This window comes from Desmodus rotundus, chromosome 1, assembly GCF_022682495.2.
Source record: "Desmodus rotundus isolate HL8 chromosome 1, HLdesRot8A.1, whole genome shotgun sequence".
In the NCBI taxonomy this organism is placed as follows: Eukaryota; Metazoa; Chordata; class Mammalia; order Chiroptera; family Phyllostomidae; genus Desmodus; species Desmodus rotundus.
Genome location: NC_071387.1, coordinates 49,520,466 through 49,546,786, shown reverse-complemented (window position 1 = coordinate 49,546,786; position 26,321 = coordinate 49,520,466). Strand labels below are relative to the sequence as shown.

The 26,321-nt window shown below is 43.4% G+C and overlaps 1 protein-coding gene across 4 annotated transcripts in view; it reads right to left on the bottom strand.

The window, feature by feature from the left end:
- DOCK8 (dedicator of cytokinesis 8) overlaps positions 1-26,321 on the bottom strand; it is a 213,691-nt gene that overhangs the window by 59,606 nt on the left and 127,764 nt on the right. For all 4 annotated transcript variants that reach the window (XM_045191179.3, XM_024555137.4, XM_045191172.3 and 1 more), the window contains 10 exons: positions 21,128-21,245; positions 19,389-19,459; positions 18,188-18,326; positions 17,345-17,446; positions 13,763-13,858; positions 12,848-13,082; positions 10,109-10,273; positions 8,809-8,978; positions 6,570-6,665; positions 3,477-3,572 (listed from right to left, as the gene is read on the bottom strand). In XM_045191179.3, the coding sequence (XP_045047114.2) occupies positions 3,477-3,572; positions 6,570-6,665; positions 8,809-8,978; positions 10,109-10,273; positions 12,848-13,082; positions 13,763-13,858; positions 17,345-17,446; positions 18,188-18,326; positions 19,389-19,459; positions 21,128-21,245 (1,288 nt within the window). The remainder of the gene's footprint in view (positions 1-3,476; positions 3,573-6,569; positions 6,666-8,808; positions 8,979-10,108; positions 10,274-12,847; positions 13,083-13,762; positions 13,859-17,344; positions 17,447-18,187; positions 18,327-19,388; positions 19,460-21,127; positions 21,246-26,321) is intronic.

Here is a 26,321-nt window from a genome sequence, read left to right as displayed (position 1 = left end):
GCAACATTTGTCTAAGACTCCAGCTTCTGTCATGGGGCCTTTCTCCTCCGTCTTCGCTTCCTCTAGGCCCCAGTTACAGTGCTCCTTACCCTTGCTTCCTTAGAGCCGGAATAACAGCTTCCAGCACTTGCTGCTCTGTGGGTGCCTCACCAGCCCTCATCTGCTTCTGTAACCTTACATTCACCCTGGGGAAAAACCCTCCAACAATGCTTTTCAGTTAACCCTTTTGAGTAAATCCAACACTTTCCTGTCGGGACCCTGGTGGACTTAGGTTACAACATTCGGAGCACTGGGTAATGGTGTCTTGGGTGATCTGCAGGTTGACCAACCCCCTCTGTGTGCTGAGATTGCCAAGAGCTTTCTTTACAATTATTGCATCTGTTTAGCATAAGGGATTCTTAGAGAGAAGAAGCACTATCAGCTTTAGCTTGTGCTTTCTCTCCTGGGTAAATAAATGTGCAAGGTCAAAAGCAGTTTTCACCTTTCCCATGGTTCTTAGCTCCCTGCAGTGAGGGGCAGCAAAGAGGTACTGATGAAGCCCCGGGTGGACCTGGAGACTCCTCCTATGGCCACCATCCTCCCTTGGACCCTATCTGTAAATTGGGGATGACAGAAAACTCCAGCTTCAAGGTTGAGGATTAAATGAGATAACACTGAAAATGGTGCCTGGCACAAACAGTAAAATGTACAACACATTTCGATGTTGTTATTTTCCTCTCTTACAGATGCCAGTTGTTAGTAGAATTATACGAAGGAGAGAGCCACTGTCCTACATACAGAATGCCAATGCGCTTTCATAGGACAGCTCCAGGCTGCCGTGTGGAGTGGCCAGCACTGCTGAGTTCGTTCTAATTGAGAATGGAATAATAATTGCAGCAATGCATTTAAAGCTGACTTCTGCATGTGGTCAATATGTGTTGCAATTTTGACCTTCCAAGGGGAAGCAAATGGCAGAGACACGGGACTAGAACAGAAAGTTGCAGAATTGAGGCTCCACCCCTCACTGGCTGAGAGGCCTGGGCAGACCCCCACTTAGCCCCTGTGTCCTGTGAGGGCGGTGGTGCTAATCCGCAGGGCTGCTCTCCCACAGGGCCTCCCTGAGGCTTCAAGGACACATTAAGAAGCCACTAGAGCTGCTATCAGAACCCTCACACAGCACAGTTTGAGGACCAACATCCTAAGAGTTTGGTTCTCCAATGTAACAACTGTAGCACCTATAATACATTAAACAATACCTAGGAATGATTAGGTGAAGTGTGTGTGTATGTATATATGTATGCGTGTGTGTGAGCAAATGACAATACATCTTTATATTGAGATACTACTTTCCTGTGAAGGGCCTTTTTCCCTATGAGAGTCTACAATGTTGGATTTAGTTTTTGCTTCTTGCTTTTTAAAAACCTTGCAGTATGACAGATGAATCTAGTTTGAGATCATTCATACATATTATCTCTAGAAGGATTAGGACCCAAGTGAATCTTCTATATGGAGAAACGTGATGGTGGTGGGATGGGTAAGGAGAAGCCGGATGTATGGGACATGAAATGTTGGTTTTGATACTTCTCACATCTTAAGAAAGAGCTTAATGGCCAGTCCACTTGGCTGCCAGAACACAGAGTTCACGTGTCACTGGGAAGTCGTCGCTCTGAGACCTGTGCATTACAGCCTCCCTCTTCGTGGGCATGGCTTTTAGGATGCAAAATGCTGGCCCTGGCTGGGCAAACAAAGACCCTCAGCTTTGTTTAGGCCTCTCAGCAGAGGTGGGGGAGACTATGGACCTTCAGTGTGCTTAGAAGCCACCCAGGGAGACAAGTTAATGCACAATGCTGACTCCCACCTCTCCTAATTGCATTCAGTAGTTCCAGGGAGAGTCTCGGGAATCTGCTTTACTTTTGCTAAGCGCCCCCATGATTCTGATGCAGGGATTTGAGACTGAATTTTGAAGATACTTCTCTAGTGAAACCAATCTTCAGCTAGGACTTGGAACTTGGTGAAACTCTCAGGAATTTGAATCCTAGGTGTGTTTCTGTGGCATGGGCCTGAGGTTTTTTAAGCCCTATTGTACACCACTTCCCATTTCCACCCCAGGGTGTGCTTTATTGCTGTTTCCTTTGGCCCTCCAGTTCGCTGGGTGCTGTTGTTCAGAGCTGACCCCATTTTCTTAGGCTTGAACATACACAGATCAGCTAGAGCTCAGCTGAAAACCTGACCACCTCTCTCTCTTTCCCTATACAAAAAATTATCCACTTAATGCCACAGGAGAAAGAACCTGGTAAATATAAAGTTAACTCTATCACTATCAACCCAGTCCTAATTCTTATTCTGCTGATTATCTGTACATTTTCATGTGGTTGGGGGTCTGCCCTTTTATCCCTTTTTCATTTAACATCACTTCACAATGCATTTCCATTTACCAACAAAAGTTATTCTTACTGGCTTTATGGTAAAAATCTTTTCATTTCTAGCAACAATTAAACAAAATATAGGTTTACTATTATTCTCTTTATTTTCAATTTAAGAACTACCTTATACTTCTGCTTTTCTGCTAGAGAACTGATAGAAGATGTAGGGTAAAAAGATTTACAAGTTTCATTGTTTCCCCCAACAAATATTAGTTGGTGCTTGTATGATGCCAAGCCATGTGCTGGGTCTAGAGGTAGGATAATTGGGAAGGTAGACTTGCATCCTAGAAGTCTAACCAAAAGTCAGGAAGCAATTATAAATTGTGATAAGTGTTAGAAGGGAAATAAGGCACTTAACAGGAGAACAGAGAGAGGAAGACATATTACAGTACCAGGTGGGCAGATAGGGCTTCTTGGAGGTGGTGACATTTAAGCTGAAACCTAAAGAGAAGAACCAGAAAAATTTGCGCTTGGGAGGGAGGAAAGGGGGAAGGGGATTGAGAGTTTTAAAAAGCCTTTGAGGATCAAAAGGCCTTGGCATCTTCAAAGAACCAAAGGGGGAACAATGTGGTTGGGTGAGGTGGGGAGGCATGAGAGGAGCCGGTTAGAGACGGAGGTAAACAGAAGCACCCAAGGGCTTTGTGGGTGGTGGCAAAAAGGTGTGCTTTATTTCCCCTACTCTGAAAATCACCAAAGAGTTTTAAAGAGGAGAGTGACACTATCTGTTTAATTTGGAGAGCTCCGTGGAGAATGGATGGCTAGGGCAAAATGGCACGCAGCCAGGTCAAAGACGAAGTTACTGCAAGAGACACCTGAGAGATGAGAGTGGCTTGGCCAGGTGGCGGGTGGTGAAGATGGTGAGAACCAAGGTGTTGGAGGTAGATTTTCAGAAGATTTGGTGGCACATGGGTGGCAAGGTGAGGGAGAGTAAGAATTTAAGTCATGATCCCAGGTTTCCAGTGGGAGCAACTCCGTGGATAAAACGTCAGTTTTGATACGGGACACTTCATTGCCTTTCTGCAATGTGCTCTTCATGCCCTACCAAGCACACATGTAAACATGCAAGAATCTCACCAGAAGCTCAAAGAAGAACCAGGCGTACTTGAAGACTGTTTCTCTCACCATCCCAGCGCTGACCACCATCTGCAGGGCAAGCTCCTCGTGGAAGTGCTGGATGACACACACACAAGAGACCACATTCACGTATGACAGGCTGTGAGGACAAATGCTTTATACTCCAACGCCTCTCTTCTTTCTGCAGCAACTGTAACAGCTTGTTACAAAAACTGTAATAGCTTATTACACGTGTTACTGCCACGTGTGTCCTAGATGTCCTAGACCACAAATGGGTGGCAAGGCCCATGCTGAAATAACCCGAGCTGGGAGAACATTTGGGGCAGGTAGGAGAAGGCTGGCCACAGTATCACACAGGAGAGCTAGGTTTCAAGGACGGGCCTCAGCACGGGAGTGAGCCTGCATTCTGGCGCGGCGGCCGGAACTGAGACTGCCCGTGTTCCTCCTTTCGGACCCTGCAGCAACCCCCTGTGCGAGCCAGGCCTCTCTTTACCCTCAGTTTCTCACCCATAAAATCTGTTGCTGGTTGGTAGCAATGGTTCTCAAATTTGAATGTGCATCAGGATCCTCAGAGGGCCTGGGAGGACCCAGACTGCTGGGCCCACACCCAGAGTTTTGGATTCAGACTCAGTAAGTCTGGGGCAGGACCCAAGAATTTGCATTTCTAACTAGTTCTCGCTGGAGACCTCTATTTGGAACCAATGACTACAGGCATCTGAACTCCCTTCCTGACTGGACGGTTCTTGTTTTTATATCCTGCTATGGCTTTGAGGGAAATGAAATGGGTTAATTTCATGGGCAGATCCTCTGCATTAAAAGGTATCTTGGTAGCAGCCTGAACTCACACCTTCTAAATTCCGACATCCCAGAGTCAGATGCTTGAAAATTCCTCAGCTCCACTTCATGTCTACACGTCCCTTCCAGTTGTCTGAGTGCTCAACAGCCAATGTAGCAGATGGTAGTTTTTCCACCTTTTGTACCTTTCCCATTCTCCACGCTATCTGGCTACTTGTTAATGTCCTTGATACCAGTGTTGATGGGAGGAAATTTGAGGCTAAAGGGAGGGCACTGACTCGTCTTCATTTGCCTGAGACTGTCTTGGTCTTAAAATGAAAGTCCTGCATCCAAGAAACCACCCCCCGCCCAGTCCTGGGAAAACTGGGCCAGGTGGTCACCCTAACTAATGACAAAAGTGGGTATTTTCTATGGATTTCATTTATCAAATGACCACAAAACATATAATAAGACAGATGAACTAATTGTTTAGTTGTTCTGTGGGTAAGAAAGCCCAAACTATGTGAACATCCTAATATCTGACCCTACGGTGCTGGCTCTTGTGGCAGGTGAGTTTTGCCTAAAGTAAAAACTGATTGTAGCAAAGACTGCCCTTAACCAACCTTTAAATCACCCACAATGTATAGTATGCATGCAGTGCAATTTACTAATTCCTATGTACATTAAAATTTGAGAGTTAGTTAAACTGAAAGGAGAAAAATAGAAAATCTCTATATATGGAGAGTCTAGGAATTCCATTTACATCCCCAACTGGTTCTGGTCATGAATGGAGAATGCTGAAGCTTCTCAGTGGGTTCCACCTCATTCTCCCATGTGAGTCAAGTCTTTCTAACCTTAACACACGTGAATACATTTGTTTGCTGTTGGGAGTCTTAAGCTTTCCCCTCTGGGAGAGGAAGAGGCTGAGTGCTAACCCAGCAGGTGGTCTAAGTGTGCACATCAGGTAACGTGGTTACACGTGAGTCTTCCCACTGCAGGAAAGGTGACACTCCACCAGCTTCAAAGTAACCTCTGGAAAGTAGGTCAGTTTGAGTGCCAGGGTCTTACCACGAGATGAGATTAGACAAGGATAAGCTGCTTCTTAAGGTAATTTATGCTTATTACATGAACACCTTGCTCCAGAGATGATAGAAAATAGCCAGGCAGCTAAACCCTGTCTGCTCAACTAGGAAGGAAACACATTGGCTAAACTTCCCTCTGAAATAAAATGATTTTCTTCTGGTCATTAAGATGACTGGAAACCAAGTTAAAACAAAGTAACTGCAAAACTCCATAATGATGGCCCCTGGGAGAAATCAGGGGCTGCCTTGAGATTGTCAGGCTGTAGGAAAAACCATGGTTTTAAGAAGGAAAATGGTACCTGTAACCAGTGACTGCAAAGCACGAAGCTAAGTTTTAGAGTAAGTGAAACATGTATTTTCAGCACCTACCCATATCTTCTTTCACTGCTTTCACAGTTACCTCCTGGTACCTCTCTCCAGGTTTACGGTGCCTCATGACTGCGGTGTGCAGCCCGCACGGCCTCTGGACGCCTGATTTTCCCCTCACCCAGTCTCAAGTGAGCTATACTGAGGTTCGCTTCTCCCCTCCCTGCGTAATACACATTTTCCTGAGGTGCCAGCTCTTACAAATGGCTCCCATCTTAGTAGAGGTCTTGAAATACACTCAAGACCTTAACTTAAGTGGCTACTACAATGGTGAAACGCGGGTGCATGGCGGAGAAGAAAACTTGGAGAGACAGCTTTCCCCTGCCACATCTTAGACCACACGGGCGGTGACTCTGATTGGAGAATTTTGCTAATATAAGGAGGTCTGGTGAGCAGTTTTACTACTTGTCAAGTCTCTGAGCTTATAGAACAGGTTGACTAGAAAGAATTATGAGGAAGCATTTCATATTTCTTTGATATATGTAGTATTAAAATAAACGAAACCTAATTATTTCCATTCACATTTGTTGAGGATGAATTGTCCCCAGTTTACCTTCAACTAAAAAAAGCTAATGCCGTGGTTCTCAAAGTGTGGCCCCTGGACCAGCATCGGCTAGGGGCATGTTAGAAATGCGAATTCTTGTACCCCACTTTAGATCTATTAAATCAGAAATTCAGGGGGTAGGGTCCAGACAAACCACCCAGGTATGTCTGATCCTTAGTAAGTTGCAGAAGCACTGAGTTAGTAGGTAATTACAGAAAATGATGGATAAGGACAGGGCCCCAAATGTCTAGTGTGTGTGTGAGTGTGTGTGTGAAGGGTGGGAACAGGCACCAGCAAATGTCATCCTCACACAGCCCTGCTCAGTACCTTTTTGCTGGCTGTCCTTGGGGTTCCGGTGGCACTTGGAACATCATTATTGCCAGAGCCATAGTAAGACATCCGGCTGCAGTTGCGATCGGCGATCTGAAACACACAAACCACGATTCAACAGACGGCTGACAGTTGTTCATGGGGAGGGTGAGCCAGGGGCCTGAAGTCACGACCTCAAAATTCATTTTTTAATGTATTTCCTGCTTTTACCCTGGTTACGAAGGTAAAACAATCGTCATACATAAATATAACACAAAGCAAAGAAGGTAAAGTTACACCTAATCCTACTTCACCTATAGTGAAACCTAGCTCAGTACCAGGGGGCGTGCTTTAAGTGTTCCTTCAACAGTCTCTGACTTCATTGGGACAGTGGAAAAAAATGTGTGGGAACAGTGCCTCTCTGTGGGTTAGTATGGTATTGCATCCAGCCTCCCAAACACTATAGTTAAGAAATTGTCCAAAACCACACGGACAAACTTTTATCCCTTCGCTACAAAACAGAAAATTCTTAACTCAGTCCACATAGAAATTCAGTATTTTCATTTTTGTTAAACTGTTGTGATTAAGGCTGTCAAGGATAACTGTGGATCACTTCTCCCCTGGGAAATCAGAAAATGACATTGTTTAAAGGGACCTTATATATGAGCTTGAACTATGGGGTGCTGGCAAATGTTTAACAACCAGCTCTCAGGGGTGAAGTGAGGAGGGGACCAAATCGTAGCACTTGCCAATTTCTGTGCCGTAACTTCTTCCATCATCACTATTTCAACATAACATGGTGTCACTGAGCATAACATTGAGAAGAGATATGTGGTAGCAAACCATTATATATTGTTTCCAAAAAAACAGATACAATAGACAGAAATAACCTCTAGAACACAGATAATAGTAAAATGTAGTAGGATAATTAGGGAGGGATAAGGTTTGAGGGGATAAGCTGTGTAAAGTGGAATAATTTAGATTTCTGGACAAGTGCGAAGGTGGTACAGGGAGTTCTAATGCGCCATTCTCCCAGATTCCAGGACGGTTAATGTCTTACACAGCTATGGTATGTCTGCCAGAGCTAAGAAATTACCACGGCCACATCACTATTGACTGACCCACAGCCTTTCTCTGCATCCCACCAGCTTTTCCGCTGATGTCCTGTTCCTGTTTCCAGGTACAGTCTGGGACACCACAGTGCCTTTAGGTTACCTTTGTCCTTCATATCACTTACTTAATTGTCACTTTACATAATTTAATTTTTAATAATTCAGACTAAGAATTCATGTGGGAAAAACCCCACTGAATTATATACTTTGAAAGGGTGTATTGTATAGTTTGTGAATTATATCAGTTTTTAAAAATTTCAGATGAGAGGTACTCTACAAAATACCTGACCAGTGCTCCTCAAAACAGCAAGATCATCAAAAACAAGGAAAGTCTAAGAAATTGTCACAAGCAGGAGGAGCCTGAAGAGACATGACCACTAAATGTAATGTGGTGTCCTGGATGGGGTCCTGGGACAGAAAAAGGACGTTGGGGAAACCTGAGAAAGTATGACCTTTAGTTACTAATGATAACATGTCAATATTGGTCCATTAATTGTGACAAATGTACTATTATAATGAACAGGAAAACTGGGTATATAGCATATAAAAACATTCTATACTACACTCACAATAATTCTATAAATCTAAAACTGTTACAAAATAGTAAAACGTTTATCAAGAAAAAGCAACAAATTCATGGCAGGAAACACAATAGAGGGCAATTCACCAAACCTCTCAGGATCTCGGGTTTTATTTGTTCATAAAATGTGGCTGTGCTCTTTGGGATTATTGTATGGGGTAATCAATCAACAGATGCTAATGAATGCAGAAGGCAGCTATGCAAAAACAAAACAAGACAAAGACAGCCTTTCTAGGTATTAGAGAAAGCTAAAGCTAAACATTTTTCCTGGAAAATAAAATTCATGATAGTCATCGAGTCCTATGGTTAAACCAGCTACACCCTAAACGCCTCCTACCAGAGGGAACTAACTGAGCAGGTCCTCAATGCCAGACTTGCGTCTGCATCTTTCAGGATGACCTCAATCACTTCAAAGGAAAGAATATTATACCTCTAAAGCTGAGCACGAAAGCATTCGACCAACACCGCAGTCAGCAGTAGTGGATGATTTTGTGTTATTTCTCCAAGTGTTAGTTAAAAACAAAAAAAGCCTGCATTACTTTCCAGGGTTTGACATCTTCCTTACCTTTGAGGACATGATGTTCTTAACTTCCTCGTCTGCTGGAGAGTGTGCCCCCGCAAGGTCTGGGTTACTGCTGCTCATCACCCGGGCCTGCATCAGCTTCGAACTCACAGCAGCAGCAGACGTGCGTCCATATGTGTGGTAGCGAGGGTCAGGGAGGGCAGTGGGGCCACCTGCTCCCCATCGGGTATAGACATGTCAACAGAAAGGGGGTCAGAATCACTGACTGGGCTTGAGAAGGAACAGAAGAAGGATGGGATAGGCAGTAGGATGAAAACCTACTGGGTTAGGGCTTGGAATTCGAGTCTTATGATCAAATGCCCGGGAGAGGCCGGGGAGGCCAGATCCGGGGGTAGGGGGATAGGATGTGAGGCAGAAGGGAGTGGGGAGAACTGTGGTCGACTGCTGCTCAGCTACAGCCTGTAAGTGCCATGGGGAACTAGCCCTCAGGGTCGACAGAGCTTCTGATTTCTCAAGTGAAGCTAGAAATGCAGGTATTTTTAATTAATATTTAAATGATAACAACTTTGCAAGTGATACCGTAAGGTCCTCTGAGACTTCACATCCAAGGGATCATCTGAACCTCATGAGGATAAGTGTAAATTATATACCAGTGTTTTCACCTCTAAGTATTGACTTGTCTCCAAAAGTGATTCTGTGAGCCTATGCTACATTACTGGTATTTAAAGAAACTCAATTGAAATTGCAGGTTTACTTGAAGCGAGGCTGCATGGACGAACAAAAGTGCCGTGACTCTTCGTCAGGGCCTGGGGCTCTGGAGACTCACTGATGAGACCCTTTGTTTCATGCCCACCAGAGGTTCGGTTTGATTACTACCTATGTAAATAATTAAGAGTGGAGAAATGTGAATTTCTTTTTAATTGCAAAAGTTTAGTTTGGGAGAAATGAGAAAAGGGATTTAATTTTTCATCATTACTATCAAATATATATAATTTTCTTTGTCATTATTATCCCAGAATCCTAGGCATCTGTTGTCATTTCTCCATATTTTAAAAGAGATCCTAACTGAATCAGAAGTTACCAACTGGGGAAAGACCAGTGAGGGATTATCAAAAAGGCAGAAAAAATAAGTGCTTCGAATAAATAAAGAGGGATGAAGGCAGGAAGAAAGCAAGAAAAAAAAAACTAGAAATAAGCTTTTCATTTTACTATTCATGCCATTTTTGTCACTCTGAAAAATATAATTTAACTTTTGCGCTTTTAATGTTATTTTGCATGATGTGGCAGGGGGGCGGGGTGAGGGTGCCCTGCCGCCAGACTCCCGCCCTCGAGGCGACGCTACCTGACTTGGGCAAGTCCCTCTGCAGCTCTGGCAGGCGGAAGACGTAGTGCACGTAGGAGGCCAGCAGGCAGTTCCTGCCGTGCTGGTCTTTGCTCAGGTCCTTGCTGTTGTGCAGGCTGTTGGCGATGGCCACCACGGACTCGAAGGCAAACTGGGAGAAGTTGGCTGAGGAACCAAGATAAAAATGGGCAGCTTCACAGTCAGTCCTTAGTGAGGCCAAGGTGAAACGCTCTCCAGGGCAGTGACAGGGAGCCCTGCCCGCTGACCAAGAGAACCAGGGTGGCCAAGATGGTGGTCTGAGGCTGAGTGAGTGTTTTCGGGAGCGTCAGCTTGCCAGCTCTGCTCATTGCCGATGATTTCTCATTTCCTCCCTCGTTTTCCTCCCCCCGCCAGCACTGTGGTTTTTCATGACAAGGACATGAGGCTGTCTCGACACCCTCCCCTCTCTAAAGCATGATGTGAAGTGGTGCTACTCAGTGAAGCCTGCACTGATGTCGTCCGCATCACCTGGGAGCCTGTGAGAAATGCAGAATCTCAGGCCCTCCCCAGACCACCTAAGCCAGGACCCGCATTTTAACAAGATGCCCAGGTAATTCTCATGCATACTGTGGTTTGAGATGCACTGTTGCATCTTGGAGTACAGATTAACCTCAAAACGTAGGAATATGATGTCATTCCCTACTGGACCTGTACAGAGGATTGGTTTACCATATCCCCGCCTGCTCGGGAGCTCAGCCCTCCAGTCTGGCTCCACCCTACTCAAGCAACCTTGGACCCTTTTCTGCTCAAATTCATCTTCCCTCAGAAGGAGGCACTGTTTGTATAATCCCCATTCCGTCTTTTCTTTCTCGTCTTGGCGATTTTGCTGACGCTGTTGTCCTCCCCTAGAAAGCCCTCCTTGCTCCCACCTGCAAAACCACACCAACCCTTCCACGCTCAGCACAATCCCCTCTCCTCCACAAAGCCTTTGGCGCTACTCAGTATAGGTCTTAACTGACACCAAGTCACAAGGTTCTCCGGCTGTTTCCGGTGGAAAATCCTGTCTTTCTCAGTAGGCTGGAAGCCCGTCCGAGGCAAAGCGCATTTCTCACACTTTCTTGTCTCTCCACAGTGCCTTCCACAGTGCCAGACACAGACAGGTCTGAATAAATGCTTGCAGCCTAAAGGCGCCTGTTACTCTGCCTGCTCTAACACCCTGCTGTCCCCACATGACAAGGCGGCAACTAGCTATGGAGAAGAGGCTCAAACTGTATGAATGAACATTTTTGCCTAATAAACAAGTCTACATTAAATAACTGAAACATTCAAAGCAGTGCGCCACAAAAGTGGGGGCATAAAAAGAAATCTAGGGGTGGGGTGGAGGTCACTGCTCTGCAGGAATCTAGCTGGAGAGGAGACAGCTACATGTATGAAATGTCGTCTGCAACACAGGATGTCTTGTCTGTGGAACCACAAAAGACACATCCCAGGATACAGTGCAAACCAAGGGATTAAGAAGACGTGCTGGTCCCTGGCCTGCGCGTTCAGCAAGCACCCCTCTTACCCCTCCACCGCCACCAATTTACTCATGTTCCACGGCCCAGCTGTGCTATTCGTTTCTTTCCTCACACTCCTGTGCTGTTCTGGTTCTCTGTTTTTGCCACTCTCACCTCACTGTCCCCATTTTGGCTGCTTTCTTTCTACACCTCCTTCAAGGTCATATCAAACACTCTCTGCTTCCTAGGGGCCTCCTTCATCCTCCCAGACGGAAGTTTTAATGCTTCCTCCCCCCCCTAATATCTAGCTGTGTCCTTTTGAGGATTCTTGTCCTGCGCTGCTGCTCTTCACTGTATTGTAAGTCCTCTGAGGTCAGACATACTCTCAATTATTATTGTGAAGCCTACAACTGTTAGCTCAGCACTGGGAGCACAGATGGTACCCAAAAGCCATCTGCTAGACTCAGTAGCACAGGATAAGACAAGCCCAGCTGAAAACAGTTGTAGACAAAAATGCCCTACAGCAGCCAGTCTGCCCCTGCAGGAGGCAGGAGAACCACAGGGCCCACATCTTACATGATATTATTTCTGAAGGAAGTTTTACACATTGTATTTAATGGTAATTTGTTAAAAGCAAGCCTTTAAAGTATACTATCAGCCAGAAAATAGATGAATGGTTGCTAGGGGCCGAGGGGAGGGGTAGATGGGGAGTGACTGCTAAGAAGTATGGGATTTCATTCAGGGCTGAAGAGAATGTTCTGGAATTAGTAGTGGTGATTGCACAACCTTGTGAATATATTAAAAACCACAGAATTGTACACCTAAGTGAGTTTTATGGTATGTACATTATATCTCAATGTAAGAAAGTGATCACATTGCATTTCAATTTAGAATTCCTTTCTTTCCACTTAATGAGTTGTCTTATTCTTTTAAAACATTATATTTCCATGTTGGTCAAGAAAATAAAAATACCTTAGAAGTACAAGAAATGCAGCAACTATCAGGAATGGAATTTGAAAGACTACCTCTAATCATTCAATAAATTTATTTTTAAAACTATGATTTTAAGCATTCAGTCTTGATTTTTTTTTTTTTTTAACATCCAGGGAGAGTCAAAAAATAGCATTGGACTTAGCCTCCCTTGGACTCACATCATCAACAGAAAGGAAGACCACACTGTCCCTGGTCCCGGGGTTTCTGGAAAATCACGTTTCCTAACACAAAAGGCACTGCCTGCCTCTTCCCAGCCCCACAGGCCTCCTACCTGTCTGGCCAGCGATGACCATGGGCTGCACGGACAGCTGGAAGAGCTTGTCCAGCACCAGGTGCAGGAAGAGCACTAGAGGCTCCAGGCGGGAGGAGTTGAGGCAGATGATGCTGAGCTTCAGCTCGTGCTCCAGGGTTGTCTCACTGATCTTGTGGTCCAGCACGCGGATGGGGAAGGACACCTGGCTCTCCAAGGAGTGGCAGAGAGTGAAGAACTTCTCCAGATGGTTGTCCTGGGAGGGCAGACAGCAGGTCTCAAGGGTCTTACCACATCAAGATTCACCAGTGGATTCACAAACACAATTAAGTATAAGAGGTTCCTTATGGGCAGATCCTCTCATCCCACGTTTTAGACCAGAAGTTCTAAGATTTTACATTCCAGAACAAGGTTATGAACTACTTTGTTGGATGGTGTGCACCAAATAGAACCTCTCAATAATTATTAACTGAAGAAGAAAACAATTTGCACTCTGACACGTTTTGTAAGTAAAGGCAAGCAAGACAGGTAAGCACAGCCAAAAAGGGGTCTACTTAGGTGTAAAACCCAAACAGGGGCAGGAAAAGGAGGGAATGTAGAAGTGGGCGGAAAAGGCTGGTGAAAGGACGGAATTACAGAAGGAAATGAGATAGCGACTTCAGATGAAGTCTCCCCACGCAATTTCTCAGCCAGCAGTGCTGGGTTACTTCATTTAGTTGCTCAACCTCTTTATAAGGTCATCTCATTTAAACAAAAATTAAAGCTGAACAGGCTTGTAGGTCCCCATGAAGAACTAAAGGTTATTTTGGTTCTATCCACGCACAAAGCTCTGCATTGATCTTCTACTGGCCTGTCCTTAGCAGGTTCTCTGTTGCACCCCCACCTTCATCGTCAGCCCTTTGGCTCTGATGGGAAGTGGGCCTTGATGTTCCTTACCTGGGTGTGAACGGAAGAAACAGCTTGCACTTCAATGTTAAATACCCCCTTGTGTCCTTCGGCCCACTTAATGGGAGGATTCTGTACAGGGACCTTCTGCGTTAGAGGGAAAAAAAATAGATAAAAATTGAGTCCCCTTTTCTGATTGCTAACAAGCAGATTGAAGCCACTTGGCTGTAAATGTCAGGGTTATACAAATAGAAAACTCCCTGGAAATTAATAGAACTGGCCTTGGGGTTGGAAGCCCTGGGTTCAAGTTCAGTTCTGCACTGAACCTACGTACTATATTTTGCTGTGCATAATGTGTACTTTTTGCCCAAATTTTCGAGGGAAAAATAAGGATGCACATTATACGTGGGTAGTACTAATTCCATGTCTACATAAATGTTTTTAATTCTTTTATTTACACTTATGCATTAAAAGTATAACTCTTAAAAGCAATAATGACATTCATATGTTAAAAAATAAATACTAAAATTCTTTTATAATACAAAAAACTACCTAAATATAAATAAATAAATAACTGAATTAAAAAACTGAAATGGAAGACTTTTTCCTGAAAGTTTGGGCCAAAAATGTGGGTGTGCATTATATGTGGAAAAATATGGTACTTTTACTTTAACAAGTCAATTAAACTCTCTGGAACTTCATTTTACTAGTCCAGAAAAGGGGGTTTAAACTGCGTGATCTGTCTGTAAGCTCTCGTCCAGCACTGATAAATCACGGATGCTAGGAACTGAAATAATGTAATACGTTGGCAATTTCCTCATTAATCAGGAAAGTCAGGGCAAAGTGTAAAGTATCTTTACATGACATAAAATGTTAACGTTTGAGTGCCTGCAATTACATTCCCTTTTAGCGAAATGTTTCCAAGTAGCAGTCCTGCTAGGCTCCTGTTTTAATTACTTAAGTGACTGTTTTATACCATTTATGTATCAGTAGCTCTATAGCTTGAAGAGGCCGTTTCTTGCCCTAAATTCCCATGGAATTATCTTCCTCTAGAGACATCGGACAGCGCCGGGTGAGGAGGGCCTAGCCTGCCACAGCCATGTGAGTGTGGATTTTGCGTCTCTTGCATTTTAATGGAAGGAAGCATGCTGTATTTGCAAGGGTCCGATGTGTGGATGGGGTGGGTACTTGTGGGAATATCTAAGAGTGTCACAAACTGGGGTCAAAGCTGGATCCAGCCCACAGACAAGTTCTGTTTGGCTCAGTGTTAGAAACTTCTTTGAATTAGTTGCTAACATTTAAAAGTCAGAAAATTTCACATGAAAGCCTATTTGTCTAACTTCTTTTGAGAACTAGAAGATATGAAGACATTGGGCTTGCAGCCCAGAACGGCACTGATTTGTAGAGTGGAGGAGCAGCTGTGACCTTCAGTGGGCAATCTCCAGCATGGACAAATTCCACCAGGATCTGGCACTCATTATTATTTTTTTAAGACTTTATTTATTTATTTTTTAGAGAGAGGGGAAGGGAGGGAGAAAGGGAGAGAAATACCAATGTGTGGTTTCCTCTCGTGCACCCTGTACTGGGGGCCTGGCCCGCAACCCAGGCATGTGCCCTGACTGGGAATTGAACCAGTGACCCTTTGGTTTGCAGGCCGGCAGTCAATCCACTGAGCCACAGCAGCCAGGGATGGCACTCATTAATGAGTCCCACTCCTGGGGACACTGGAGTCTGCCATCTATGACCTTAAGCAGCACGGTCCACTAACAAATGTATTGTGAGCTATATGTATGTCACTTAAAATTTTCTAGTAGCCACATTAAAAAAATTTAAAAGGAATATGTGATAGCAATTTTAATGCTACATTTCATTTAACCCAATATAGCCTAAAGATTATTGTTTCGATATGAAATCAACATAAAAATTATGAATGAGATACTTTACTTTCTTTTTTTCCTACTAGGCCTTTGAAACTGGGTTTGTATTTTATACTTAAAGCACACGCCAGTGTGGACAAGCCACATGTGATTAGTGCCTACGGTACTGGACAGCGTAGGTCTACACGATATAAGGAGGGGCTGAGGGTATATCTACAAAGGTAGCTTAGGGCGAGAATGAAAAGCAAATCATAATTACTCAAGCAGAGAGCTTGATGCTTGATATGCATTATTTCATTTAACGTTCACTGCAGCCTTATGGGCAGATATGGGCTAGTTTCACTCTGAGACACAGAGAGGGTAAGCTACTCATCCATGTTCGCATAACTAGGGAGTGGCAGAATCTGGATTTTGGATCAAAACTTGTCTTTAAAACCCAGGTTTGTTCTGCAGTATTAAGGAGATAATTGAGGGGTGTAGGCAATTAGATTACGCACGATGAAAAGGTGGGTTTGAGGGCATCAGAAGGGACTTTGTGTCCAAATCATAAAGCGTAATTAGGGAATGTCTGGGAACAAACTCAGGTGGCTCTGAGGAGAGCAGTTTTGGTCAAAAGCCAGGCATGTGACTGTGCCCAGGGCAATGAAAGCTTCTCTCTCCAGAGAAAAAAAAGGAAATAAGAGAAAAATGGAATAGCCTGGGAATGATGGATGGGTAGTCAGAGTAGGGGAAAAAAAGTTCACTGTTAAGGTTGGGACTAAATAAAAGTCCTAGGAAATTCTTCAACTTGAAAATTACAAAAGAAAAACACAAAAGAGATGAAGGGGAATCTGTATAGATTAAAAACTCTTAAAAGACAAGTCAACCAATAGCAATGTATAGACCTTATTTGGATCCTGATTCAAACAAACAATTGGAAATAAAAATATGCCATTGATGAGATAATTGGAAATTTGATCATTGGGTATTTGAAGATATTAAGGACTTATTAATTTTTAATGTATAACAATGATATTGTGATGGTTAAAGAAATAGCCCTTATCTTTGGAGATACATACTAAAATATGTATAAATGAAATGCTACCATGTCTTGGATTTTCTTCAAAATAGTGCCAAGTGAAACCAACCAAATACAATACAGAAGAAAAAAGAAACAAACCTACGCCCACCAGACTGAGAACATGAGAGCTGGTGCTGCTGCGGCCAGAATGGAGCGTCCCAGGGCTCCCTTTCAGTGGCTGTACCGCAGCGGAGTGGGTGGGCAAGGGGCAGTGCGGGAAACAGGAGGCGGGAAAGACCACTGGCATTGGCAAGGGAGTGAAAACCCCACTAGCCATCTGAAAATTAACCCAGAGGAGAAACCGGTGGAATCTAGACTGGGAACCTTTTTTAAGGGTCCGTGCTGAGAGCAGCTGTTACCACGAGTGGGCTCTATTTGTCTCCCCTTTCATAATACATTATTCTGTGAATCCCTTTTTGCAGATAATGCAAGGTAATGCTGCCTCTGGCACCAGGCTGCACTTACTAAACATTCCGAATTAATGATTTCTAAAGAAATGAGTTTTAGGACCGGTTGTTTTTCCCATCCCAGCAGAACCACGTGTTCTCAGAAAATGCCATATGCAGACAGACTCCTGTTCCCCAAAAACATGCCGAGCATCCTCGATCCTGTTCAAAGGACCAGGAAGTGGACCTGGGAAGGAGGTCCTAGACCACGGCTGGACAAGAAACAGCGGATGGCCAGCTTGCTGGTTACCTCTGCAGAATGCATGGAGTAGTTGGGTGGCAGCTTTTCCAGGGCAACTGGGAGACAGTAGGATCCAGTTTGAAGACGTTCATTTAAGAGAATTGGCAGCCACTGAAACAGATGATGTAAAGAATAAAGTGGAATTTATTACTACATGTAATTCTGGCAATTTATCTAGCTCACAATAATCAAATGCAACTAAACGATGATTAGATATTGACCAGGACTCTTTTTGGCAGTAATTTCTGTCAAGTTCTTTGCATTTTAAATGATCCGAGGGCTCCTGAGATCCTAATACCAGTGATTTACTGTTTCAGAGCCAAAGCAGTAGTGCTTTTCTTTAAAGCCAATGTTTCTGTGAGTCTGAACAACACCGAAGTTGTTCATTTTTTAAAGAGATGATATTTTGCTCCCTGGAGGAAAAAAGAGCTAGTTTTATACAGGAGTTGGCCAGAGTAGGTTTAGAGTTGTATGTGAAATACGGAGTTTATTCCTGTATTATTATTTATTAATTATTGTATATTTTCTATATGAACAACTGTCAACCTATTTTTGCCCACCCTGTATGTGAAGCATATATTAAAAAAATTGGAAATACTAGATACTGCAATGCTTTTTCTAAAAAAAATAAACGAGTGTTCTTTCAATATCTATCTCCCACTGGCTTTCCGTTCCTGAAATTTGTCATTGGCTAAGTCAAGTCATCTCTGCTCTTTGCTATAATCCGGTTTGGCACATTCTGTTACTTCTGACAGGAAAAGGCAATGGAATAGAATTTAGTTGTTTATCTCTGCAGGGACCTTGGATGCACCACGAACTTCAGTGTGAATCGGCAAGTTGAAAATGACTCACTGAGTATCCCAGGAGACTTTCTACGGAGGCTCCTTGCTTCTGCTGACAACTGATATGATAGAAGGTGAACAGGAGGTGGTGATTTACTGTGAGCTTGGCAGGGAGCTTAATTTTCACTTCTTCATAGAAGTCAGGAGACCTGTTTCAAAAGCACATTATACACACATAACTTTCAGCAAGAATGATGACTTCTCTGACTATAAATTGTAGCGCAGCGGACCCTTTGTTCTTTAGAATTTGTCTGCTTGGTGTTTTGCTTTTTACTTTACATCATTCTGCTCTTAAGCTGGAAGTCCTTGGGACCACACTTACGCCACTAGATACATTTCACTTACATAAGAGCACTCGGAAACTGAAGACTTTCGGGTGGACAGGATTTCCCCACACGATGGAAAATTCCAGCAACTTAATTTGAAAAGGGGATGAGGTTCAGCATCCTGCCATGACCCCCTCTCTATCTCTACCCCAGGAACAAAGACAGGCGCACCAAAGGGTAGTGGAGAAACAAACGAAGGATACAGGAAGAAAAGGAATCTGATTTTACTGAACTATGAAGTCCCAGCTACTTTACCAAGGACTTCATGTACATTACTCATTTATTCCTCATCCCAACTCAGGAACACGGGCTCAGATGAAGACTCAAGTGGGCCAAAGGTATCAGGCCAGGATCAAACCCAAGTCTGCCTGACCCTGTACAGAACCCTGCCCTACCTGTAAAATGTGAAGAATAATGCAGACATTATTTTGGAACTGAATTTACCCACATATTAACAAGTGTTCCATTTCCCCTTTGGGCAACTTAAATGTTCTCAAACTAGGCCATGGCGCAGGTGCACAGTGGTGGATAGAAGACAGGGAGACAGAAACGGGATGGCTGGATTCTGTTTCTGGTCCCTCCAGTATCTCAAACCCAGTTAAGAAATGTATTTCTTTATTTTACAGCATAAGACCCCTCTGTATTATACTAGAAGAGAAGGCTCCAGGACAGTCAAAACAATATTACATTCCTGAGGATATGTTCTCCCAGTCTTAGTGGCAAAAATTGTGCATCTCCAGCAGAAATCACGAAACTAGTGTGAATTTCCTCTGTCCCTGAGTCCCTGAATTGTAAACACCATTGGAAGGAATCAGGATGGGATTCAGAACAGCCAGCAGATAACAAAACAATCTTGGCATGTGTTTAGAACCACAATATACTTACTTATTATGGTATGTGACAGCTGTGTACACTTCCTGCAGAAATTCAGGCCCACTGGATTTCCCGAAGATAACCTGTACACCAATATAGAAAGGACCTAATTAACAGTGGTATTTGGATATATCAAATCAACCATCATCAGCCCAATGGATGCTTTGTTCTCACAGAGCTCTATTTTGTAAATTCAGACTGCTGAGCTCTACAACTAGCCCAAGCACATGGATTCAGAAGAACTGGCTACAAAGGCTAAAGTGAGGCTCAAAGGGGCTGTATTAGTGACCCAGTGACGCAGGTTTGTGAGACTGGAAAACCGGTGCTCTGTCCACTCTGCCTCACTGCCTAGAGGTCTGTATTTTCGGGCAAAGCCATACTGTTTCGTCCACAGTTAAAGATCCCTGGCCCTGGCTCCTTTCCCTCCAGAGACATGGGCCTGCTCAGTGGGGTGGTCAGGACCTTCACTGCCCACATGGTTGTGCTATTTAGAAAAGACACCTCTTGGGCCTGATTCAGCCCTAACAGTACATGATTTGACAAGTGGACTCACCTTTGGGCAAAGAAATAAAGGGCCCTTTCTACTGCAAAGGTACGCAGTAACCCCTTTGCTGGGTCCCAGGGATTGGTGAATAGAGAACAGGCTGGAGTTGGGCCCCCACGCATCCCTGGCTGGGCACCTTGGCCATGTTCAGGATCTGCCCTGCTGTAGCTGGCAGCTCTGGCGGACTTGCCATGAGCCAGAGCAGAGACAATCAGGGGGGCCTCCTCTAGGATTTCTTTCCCAGAACCACTGCAAGAGAATACCTTGCATTGGGAAGGTAGATGAGATATGAGGAGGATTTTTTTTAAAGGAGGTATTTGAAGAATGGAAGGAATGAAAAAAATTATTTCAGTAGGAAGGTATAGTAATTGAATTCTATGATTTACAGAAAATTGTAATAGCTAACTATCAATTTCATTTGTGGCAGACGGCTAAAAAAATACAATTCTGGCATTTTGGGTTCCTTAGAGAACACTGCATTATATATTTATTATTTGATTTATATTTTGCCTTGGGATGGACATCCAATCCCAAAAGGTGTTGAGATGGTGTGTCTGTATTATTTTTATTTTTTATTAAATATTTTATTTATTTATTTTTATACAGAGGGGAAGGGGGGGAGAGAAACATCAATGTGTGGTTGCCCCTCACATGGCCCCTACTGGGGACCTGGCCTGCAACCCAGGCATGTGCCCTGACTGGGAATTGAACTAGCGACCCTTTGGTTCACAGCCTGCGCTCAATCCACTGAGCTACACCAGCCAGGGCCCTGTATTATTTTTAGGCGTACTTTACATTCATCTCTTGGTGTGGACTGGGCTTGGGTAGATGCATGCTGCCCTGCACATCCGGAGGTGTAGCGAACACGGCAGGCATGCTGGGCCCATCTCCCTACGTCTTGTGCTGTGAGGGTGGCATGGACTTGATTATATTTTTCAGTCTTCTAATATAATCTGCATTTCCAAATTTCATAGCTCCTTATGGAATGAGTTAGGAAAGAATCTTTCCATTGAGACTGACCCTGTCTCCCCATCCGCATGCTGGGACCAGTACTGGATGAGCCACAAAGGCCTGTGCACAGGCTGAGTCGGGTTGCGCTGAATAGACATACTCAGTGCGCTCACGAGCCCTGGATTCTGACTGTGTGGACTGACAAAGGACGGTCAGGACACCTCGGCCTGAGGCAAATGTTTATTTCCCCCTTTACCGGCATAGCGCTGCTAGGATCCTCTCCACACATAAACTGGATCTTTATTGTAATGTTCCGGGCAGATGCCAGTTTGTTAGCAAAGTTCAGCCTCTGTGGGTAGACATAGAGAAGGTTTCTGGAAAAGAGAAGATGAAGAACCGGTGAATAAAGCCTAAAGCTTATTTTAACCATGTTCTCCAGTGAATGCTAAAGCCTGCACTCATGAGGTGATTTTTCTGAATAAGGTTTTCCTTTCAGAAATGAATTATTTTTGGAGGAGTGAGTGAGATACTGCTGCTTCTTCCTCCTCAGCTGCAGTCATCTGATAATAACCAACAGTGTTCTTTGTTTCATTACCTATAAGAATGTGTCGGCTGCAGCTGAGTCTTAATGTCTTGGGTGTGTAAACCCGCCTAGGGGCAACCATATATCTGAGGCACAGATAAAAAAGCAAAAAAGGCCCAGCTCACTTTAAACAAAATTCATGGCCATAGATAATGGCCTCATTTCACTTCCTCTCTAGTTTCAACTTGCTAAATGGCATGACATTCTGTAATGGTTTAGCTTTCTTTTCTTATCTAAGATGACAGTTCAAATGAGCTACATAATAATAACAATGATGTAAATGATATATCTATTCAACAACTTCAGGACATCTTATAGACTCAGTATAGTTTTGTATATTTTTTCTCTGCATTTGCATTATTTCTAGTATATTTCATTAAAAGGTAAGCTGTATGAGAATAGAAATTTTTATCTGATGTTTTTAATTCATTAATGTATATCCAGCAGCTAGAGTAGTGCCTGGGACATAGTAGGTGCTAACTAAATCTTTGATGAATAAAAAAATGAATGTGTATATTTTTAATGAGCTAAGCAGATACTAGATTATAGGGTCTAGGAATCAGGGTTTTTTTTTTCATATTCCAATCTAGATGAACTTTTAGAGTTTAAAATTTTATTATGTAAAATATTTCATGCAATTTATCATTGATAAAAGCAAAGATATGTATTTAACTGAATCTTATAAAAACTTTAGTCTTACACCAGGTATCAAGCTAAGGTTAATTCCATCACAAGCAGAAAACCACACCACAAACCTGCATTGCTCAGTCTGTTCCACAAAACCTCAGAGCTTTGCAAAATGTTAGCAAGCATGTGGGGAAGAGAAGGAGGGGTGGGTGATGGGTGAGGAAATGCTGTTGGAAAAGGCTGTGTAAACCAAGATAAACAGGTGAATGTGCCTTGTGAATCTCTAGGGGAGGGGGAAGACTCTGCTCTTTTCCCCGAGTATTTGACCTTGGAACACGTTTCATTGATTTATTCTTTCATGGTCTATTTCACAAGTTTAACATTCTCAGAAATCATTTGGGGAAAAAACTGAAATAGCTTTTATAGGTACAGAAGAACATTCCACATCAAGGAAGGAAGAGTTAGAGCACAAGAATTCTCTAGTGAAATATCTTGCACAGTAATGAATGCTCTCAGGTATTCAAGGAGAAAAAAAAAATCCTTGAAAACTGCCAAGAACACACAGGAGCTGTTATTCTTTGCATGTGCAAGTTCAAAGGCCATGGAGGCAAATAAATAGCATTTCTAAGTCTTACTTGAGTACAGTTTCTCTGTAGTGGTAACTCACTGGAGGCAGAATAGGGGTGACACAGTGTTGGAAACAGATGTGAGCTGCTGTATCCTATGACCTCTCTAGGCCACCTGGCCTCTTGCATGTCATTACCCTGGCATAGTAGCGACTGGCACGTTTCCCCTCACTGGCTGGTCTTCTCTTCCACATCTTTCTAGCTACCATGCGGTCCTCTTGTTCTTTTTTAACAGGGTCATAACTGGCTGTAAATGATCAACTGCATTGAACACTTCCTACATTCCGGTGAAAAAGAAGATAAATGCAAGACAATGACCTCATCAAAAGGAAATGAATTAAATTTAGATGATGAGCAGAATACTCAATGAGTACCAACTATCAGTGACATGTAGATGGCCTCCCAAGAAAGGCAGACGACAGGCTGTGACACAATGAAGGGATTAGCATAGAATTCTGGGGAATGCAAGATGGGAGGCACCTAGTCCAAGCCCCAGATTTTAAAGATGAGAAGCTGAGGCCCCGAGAGGTAAAGTGACAGTTCACTTTGAGTTAGCCACAGAGTGGGTGCAGGATCCAGTTTAGTGCTGTTTGGACTCTACAATGTGGCTGTCTCGGTGACACCTTCAAAATCACCCTCTGTCAAACGGAGGGGGCTCCACCTTGATGCAGGTAGGTATAGGGGGACCTCAGACACCATCAGGAGTGGACATGGATATAGTAATGACAGCAGGCAGTTCACAGTTGGGTGTGGGGGTATATGTGGGCTATACACCCCTCTTTAACTCTTGTTCATCTGCTGCCACTTCCATCAGCAGCACTAGTGTTTACCAAGCGGCAGTGTCGGGGGAATGGGTAAGGGTGTTGGCTTTGGAGCCAGAGAGCTGGCCTTGGGCAAGTTACTTAGCCTTTCCAAAGCTCCTGTGAGGCAAATAACTGTGCCTCTACCTCCTAGGGCTGTGGTGGACATTAATGAGTAAGAGCTTAATAGATGATAGCTAAATGATGATTGTTTCTTCCATAAAGCTGATTAAGTTACACACTTCAACCTACACGCCCTTGTCCAACCTACCCTCGTTTCTCACCTGGACCACTGCAATGATTTTCCAGCTCATCTTTTGATTTCTACACCTTCCCCTTACAATCTATTCCTTACATACTGGTCAGAAGGATCTTGCAAATTGTAAAATAGATTATGTCAGGTCCTACAACAGTTTCCCAAGTTTCATATGATGGGCCTATATGACCTGGCCTTTGGTAATTTCTCTGATTTTACCATTCATCACTTTCCCACAGTGGCCTTTTTGAAGGCCTAAAACATTCTGAATTTATTCTCACCTTGTACCCTCTGCTCTCTCTACCTAGAATTGCTTCTCTCAGTTTGCTATGTGACTGATTCCTTCTCCTTGCTTGGGTTTCAGCCCACATGTTATGTCCTCAAAGAGGTCTTTCCTATCATCCTATTTAATCGGTTCATTCCACTCACACACATTCTCTCTCTCTTTTAAAATGATAAGATCAGTATAAATACATGCGATGATGAAAGTAATATGTGGTTATAAAAATAATACCTACCCATTAAAAAAATTTGAATACTTGGCAAGTACAGAAAAGAAAGAATAAACTGGTACCCTGACCCATGTGGCTCAGTTGGTTGGGTGTCATTCCTCAAAGCGAAAGGTCTCTGGTTCAATTCCCAGTCAGGGCACATGCCTGGGTTGTGGGTTTGGTCCCCAGTTGGAGCACGTATGAGAGACGACCTCCCTCTTGTAATCACCATACTGTTGTCTGTGTCCAGCCCCCCAAAACCCTCCCCCCCGACAGCTGTCAGTCTGTTCTCTGTATCTGTGACTCCATTTCTGTGTTGTTAGTTTATTTTGTTCATTGGATTCCATGTATAAATGAAATCTATGGTATTTATCTTTCTCTGACTGCTTATTTTACTTAGGATAATAATACTTTCCAGGTCCATCCATGCTGTTGCAAAAGGTAAGATTTCCTTCTTTTTTTTTTCTTTTTTTTTTTTTAACATCTAAGCGGTATTCCATTGTACCACAATGGAATAAATGCATCACAGCATTTTTGTCCACTCATCTATTGATGGGCACTTGGACTGCTTCCAAATACTGGCTATTGGAAATAACACTGCAATGAACATAGGGCTGTATATATTCTTTTAAATCAGTGCTTTGGGTTTCTTTGGATGTACTCCTAGAAGTAGAATTGCTGTGTCATTGATCTGCTCTTGTTCAGTTTGATCAACTCAGTGTGGCAGGGAGCGATGTACGGATTAATAAGTCCATGAGCTCTGTAAGTTCTGTACCACATCTTGGGACCCTTGTTTACCTGAATATGCTCAATGACAAGAGAATCTACATCTTAACCCTGAAGTTCAGCATTACTCTCTGCATTTTTAAGCATGTGCAGCAAAAATTCAGCACACTTTTTGGGCCAGTGGCACCATGTCCAGCCCCACTGTTTAGCCTGGGCACACTTAACCAACTCCACCATTGTAATGATGGAATGGCACACATCACTTCTTTAAAGTGACATCCTTCATATTCTTGGTGGCTTTTCGGATATGCATACCCTTGATGGCCTGGGCAGTTTCACAAGTGTTCTTAAAGTGAACACAAAGATTTGAACCTCTTGATTTGTATGATTTTGTGGGGTTTTCTGGGTCAAGTGAACAGGAAACCATTCAGAGGTCACCTCAGGCCACTTATGTAAAGAGCAAATATTCTTTTTTTTAATCCTCACCTAAGAACATGCTTATTGATTTTAGAGAGAGGGGAATGGAGGGAGAGGGAGAGGGAAAGGGAGAGAAACATGGATGTGAGAGAGAAGCATTGATCAGTTGCCTCTTATACACATCCCGACTGGGGACCAAAACTGTAACCTAGCCATGTGCCCTGACCGGGAATCAAACCCATAACCTTCCAGCTTATGGGATGATGCTCCAACCAACTGAGCCACACCAGCCAGGGTGAGAGCAAATATTTTTAATAATCATGATTTCAATGGCTGCATGATATCTTATATTATAAATGTGCCATAATTTACACTAGTCTCCAAAAATAAGCATTTAGATGATTTCATTTTAAAAAATTATAAAGCTGTGATAAACACTTTATATATATATGTATCTCTTGCCCTTCTGCAATGTAGTATACTTTGGGAAGAATCCCATTTAATTCTATATAGTTCTTCATCTTTGAATTAATTGAAAAGACACCAAGCAACCTTTCTTTATGCTGTGCTTAAAGAAATGAAGAGCCAGAGTTGGTACAAACGCTTTGAAGTAGCTGGATGAAAGGGCCCATGTAAACGACAGCAGTAGTAGCCCTGCCAGATGGGTAAGCAAGTTAGCTGCCACAGCACCCCTCTCCTCCAGCCTGGTACCAGGGCACCAGCTCCCCATTTCACATATCCCCCAACACTGGCCAACAATTCTGCACATTGCTTCTGAAGGGGCTGCTGACCCCAAGTTCAAACAATGTCACCATGGCATTCAGGGTCCTTCCCGGTACTGAATACACTTTCCTCCCAGTACAGAGCTGAGGGAAACGCTGAGAGAATTTAGTCCAACATTCCTTTCTGCAGGCTAGGAAACTG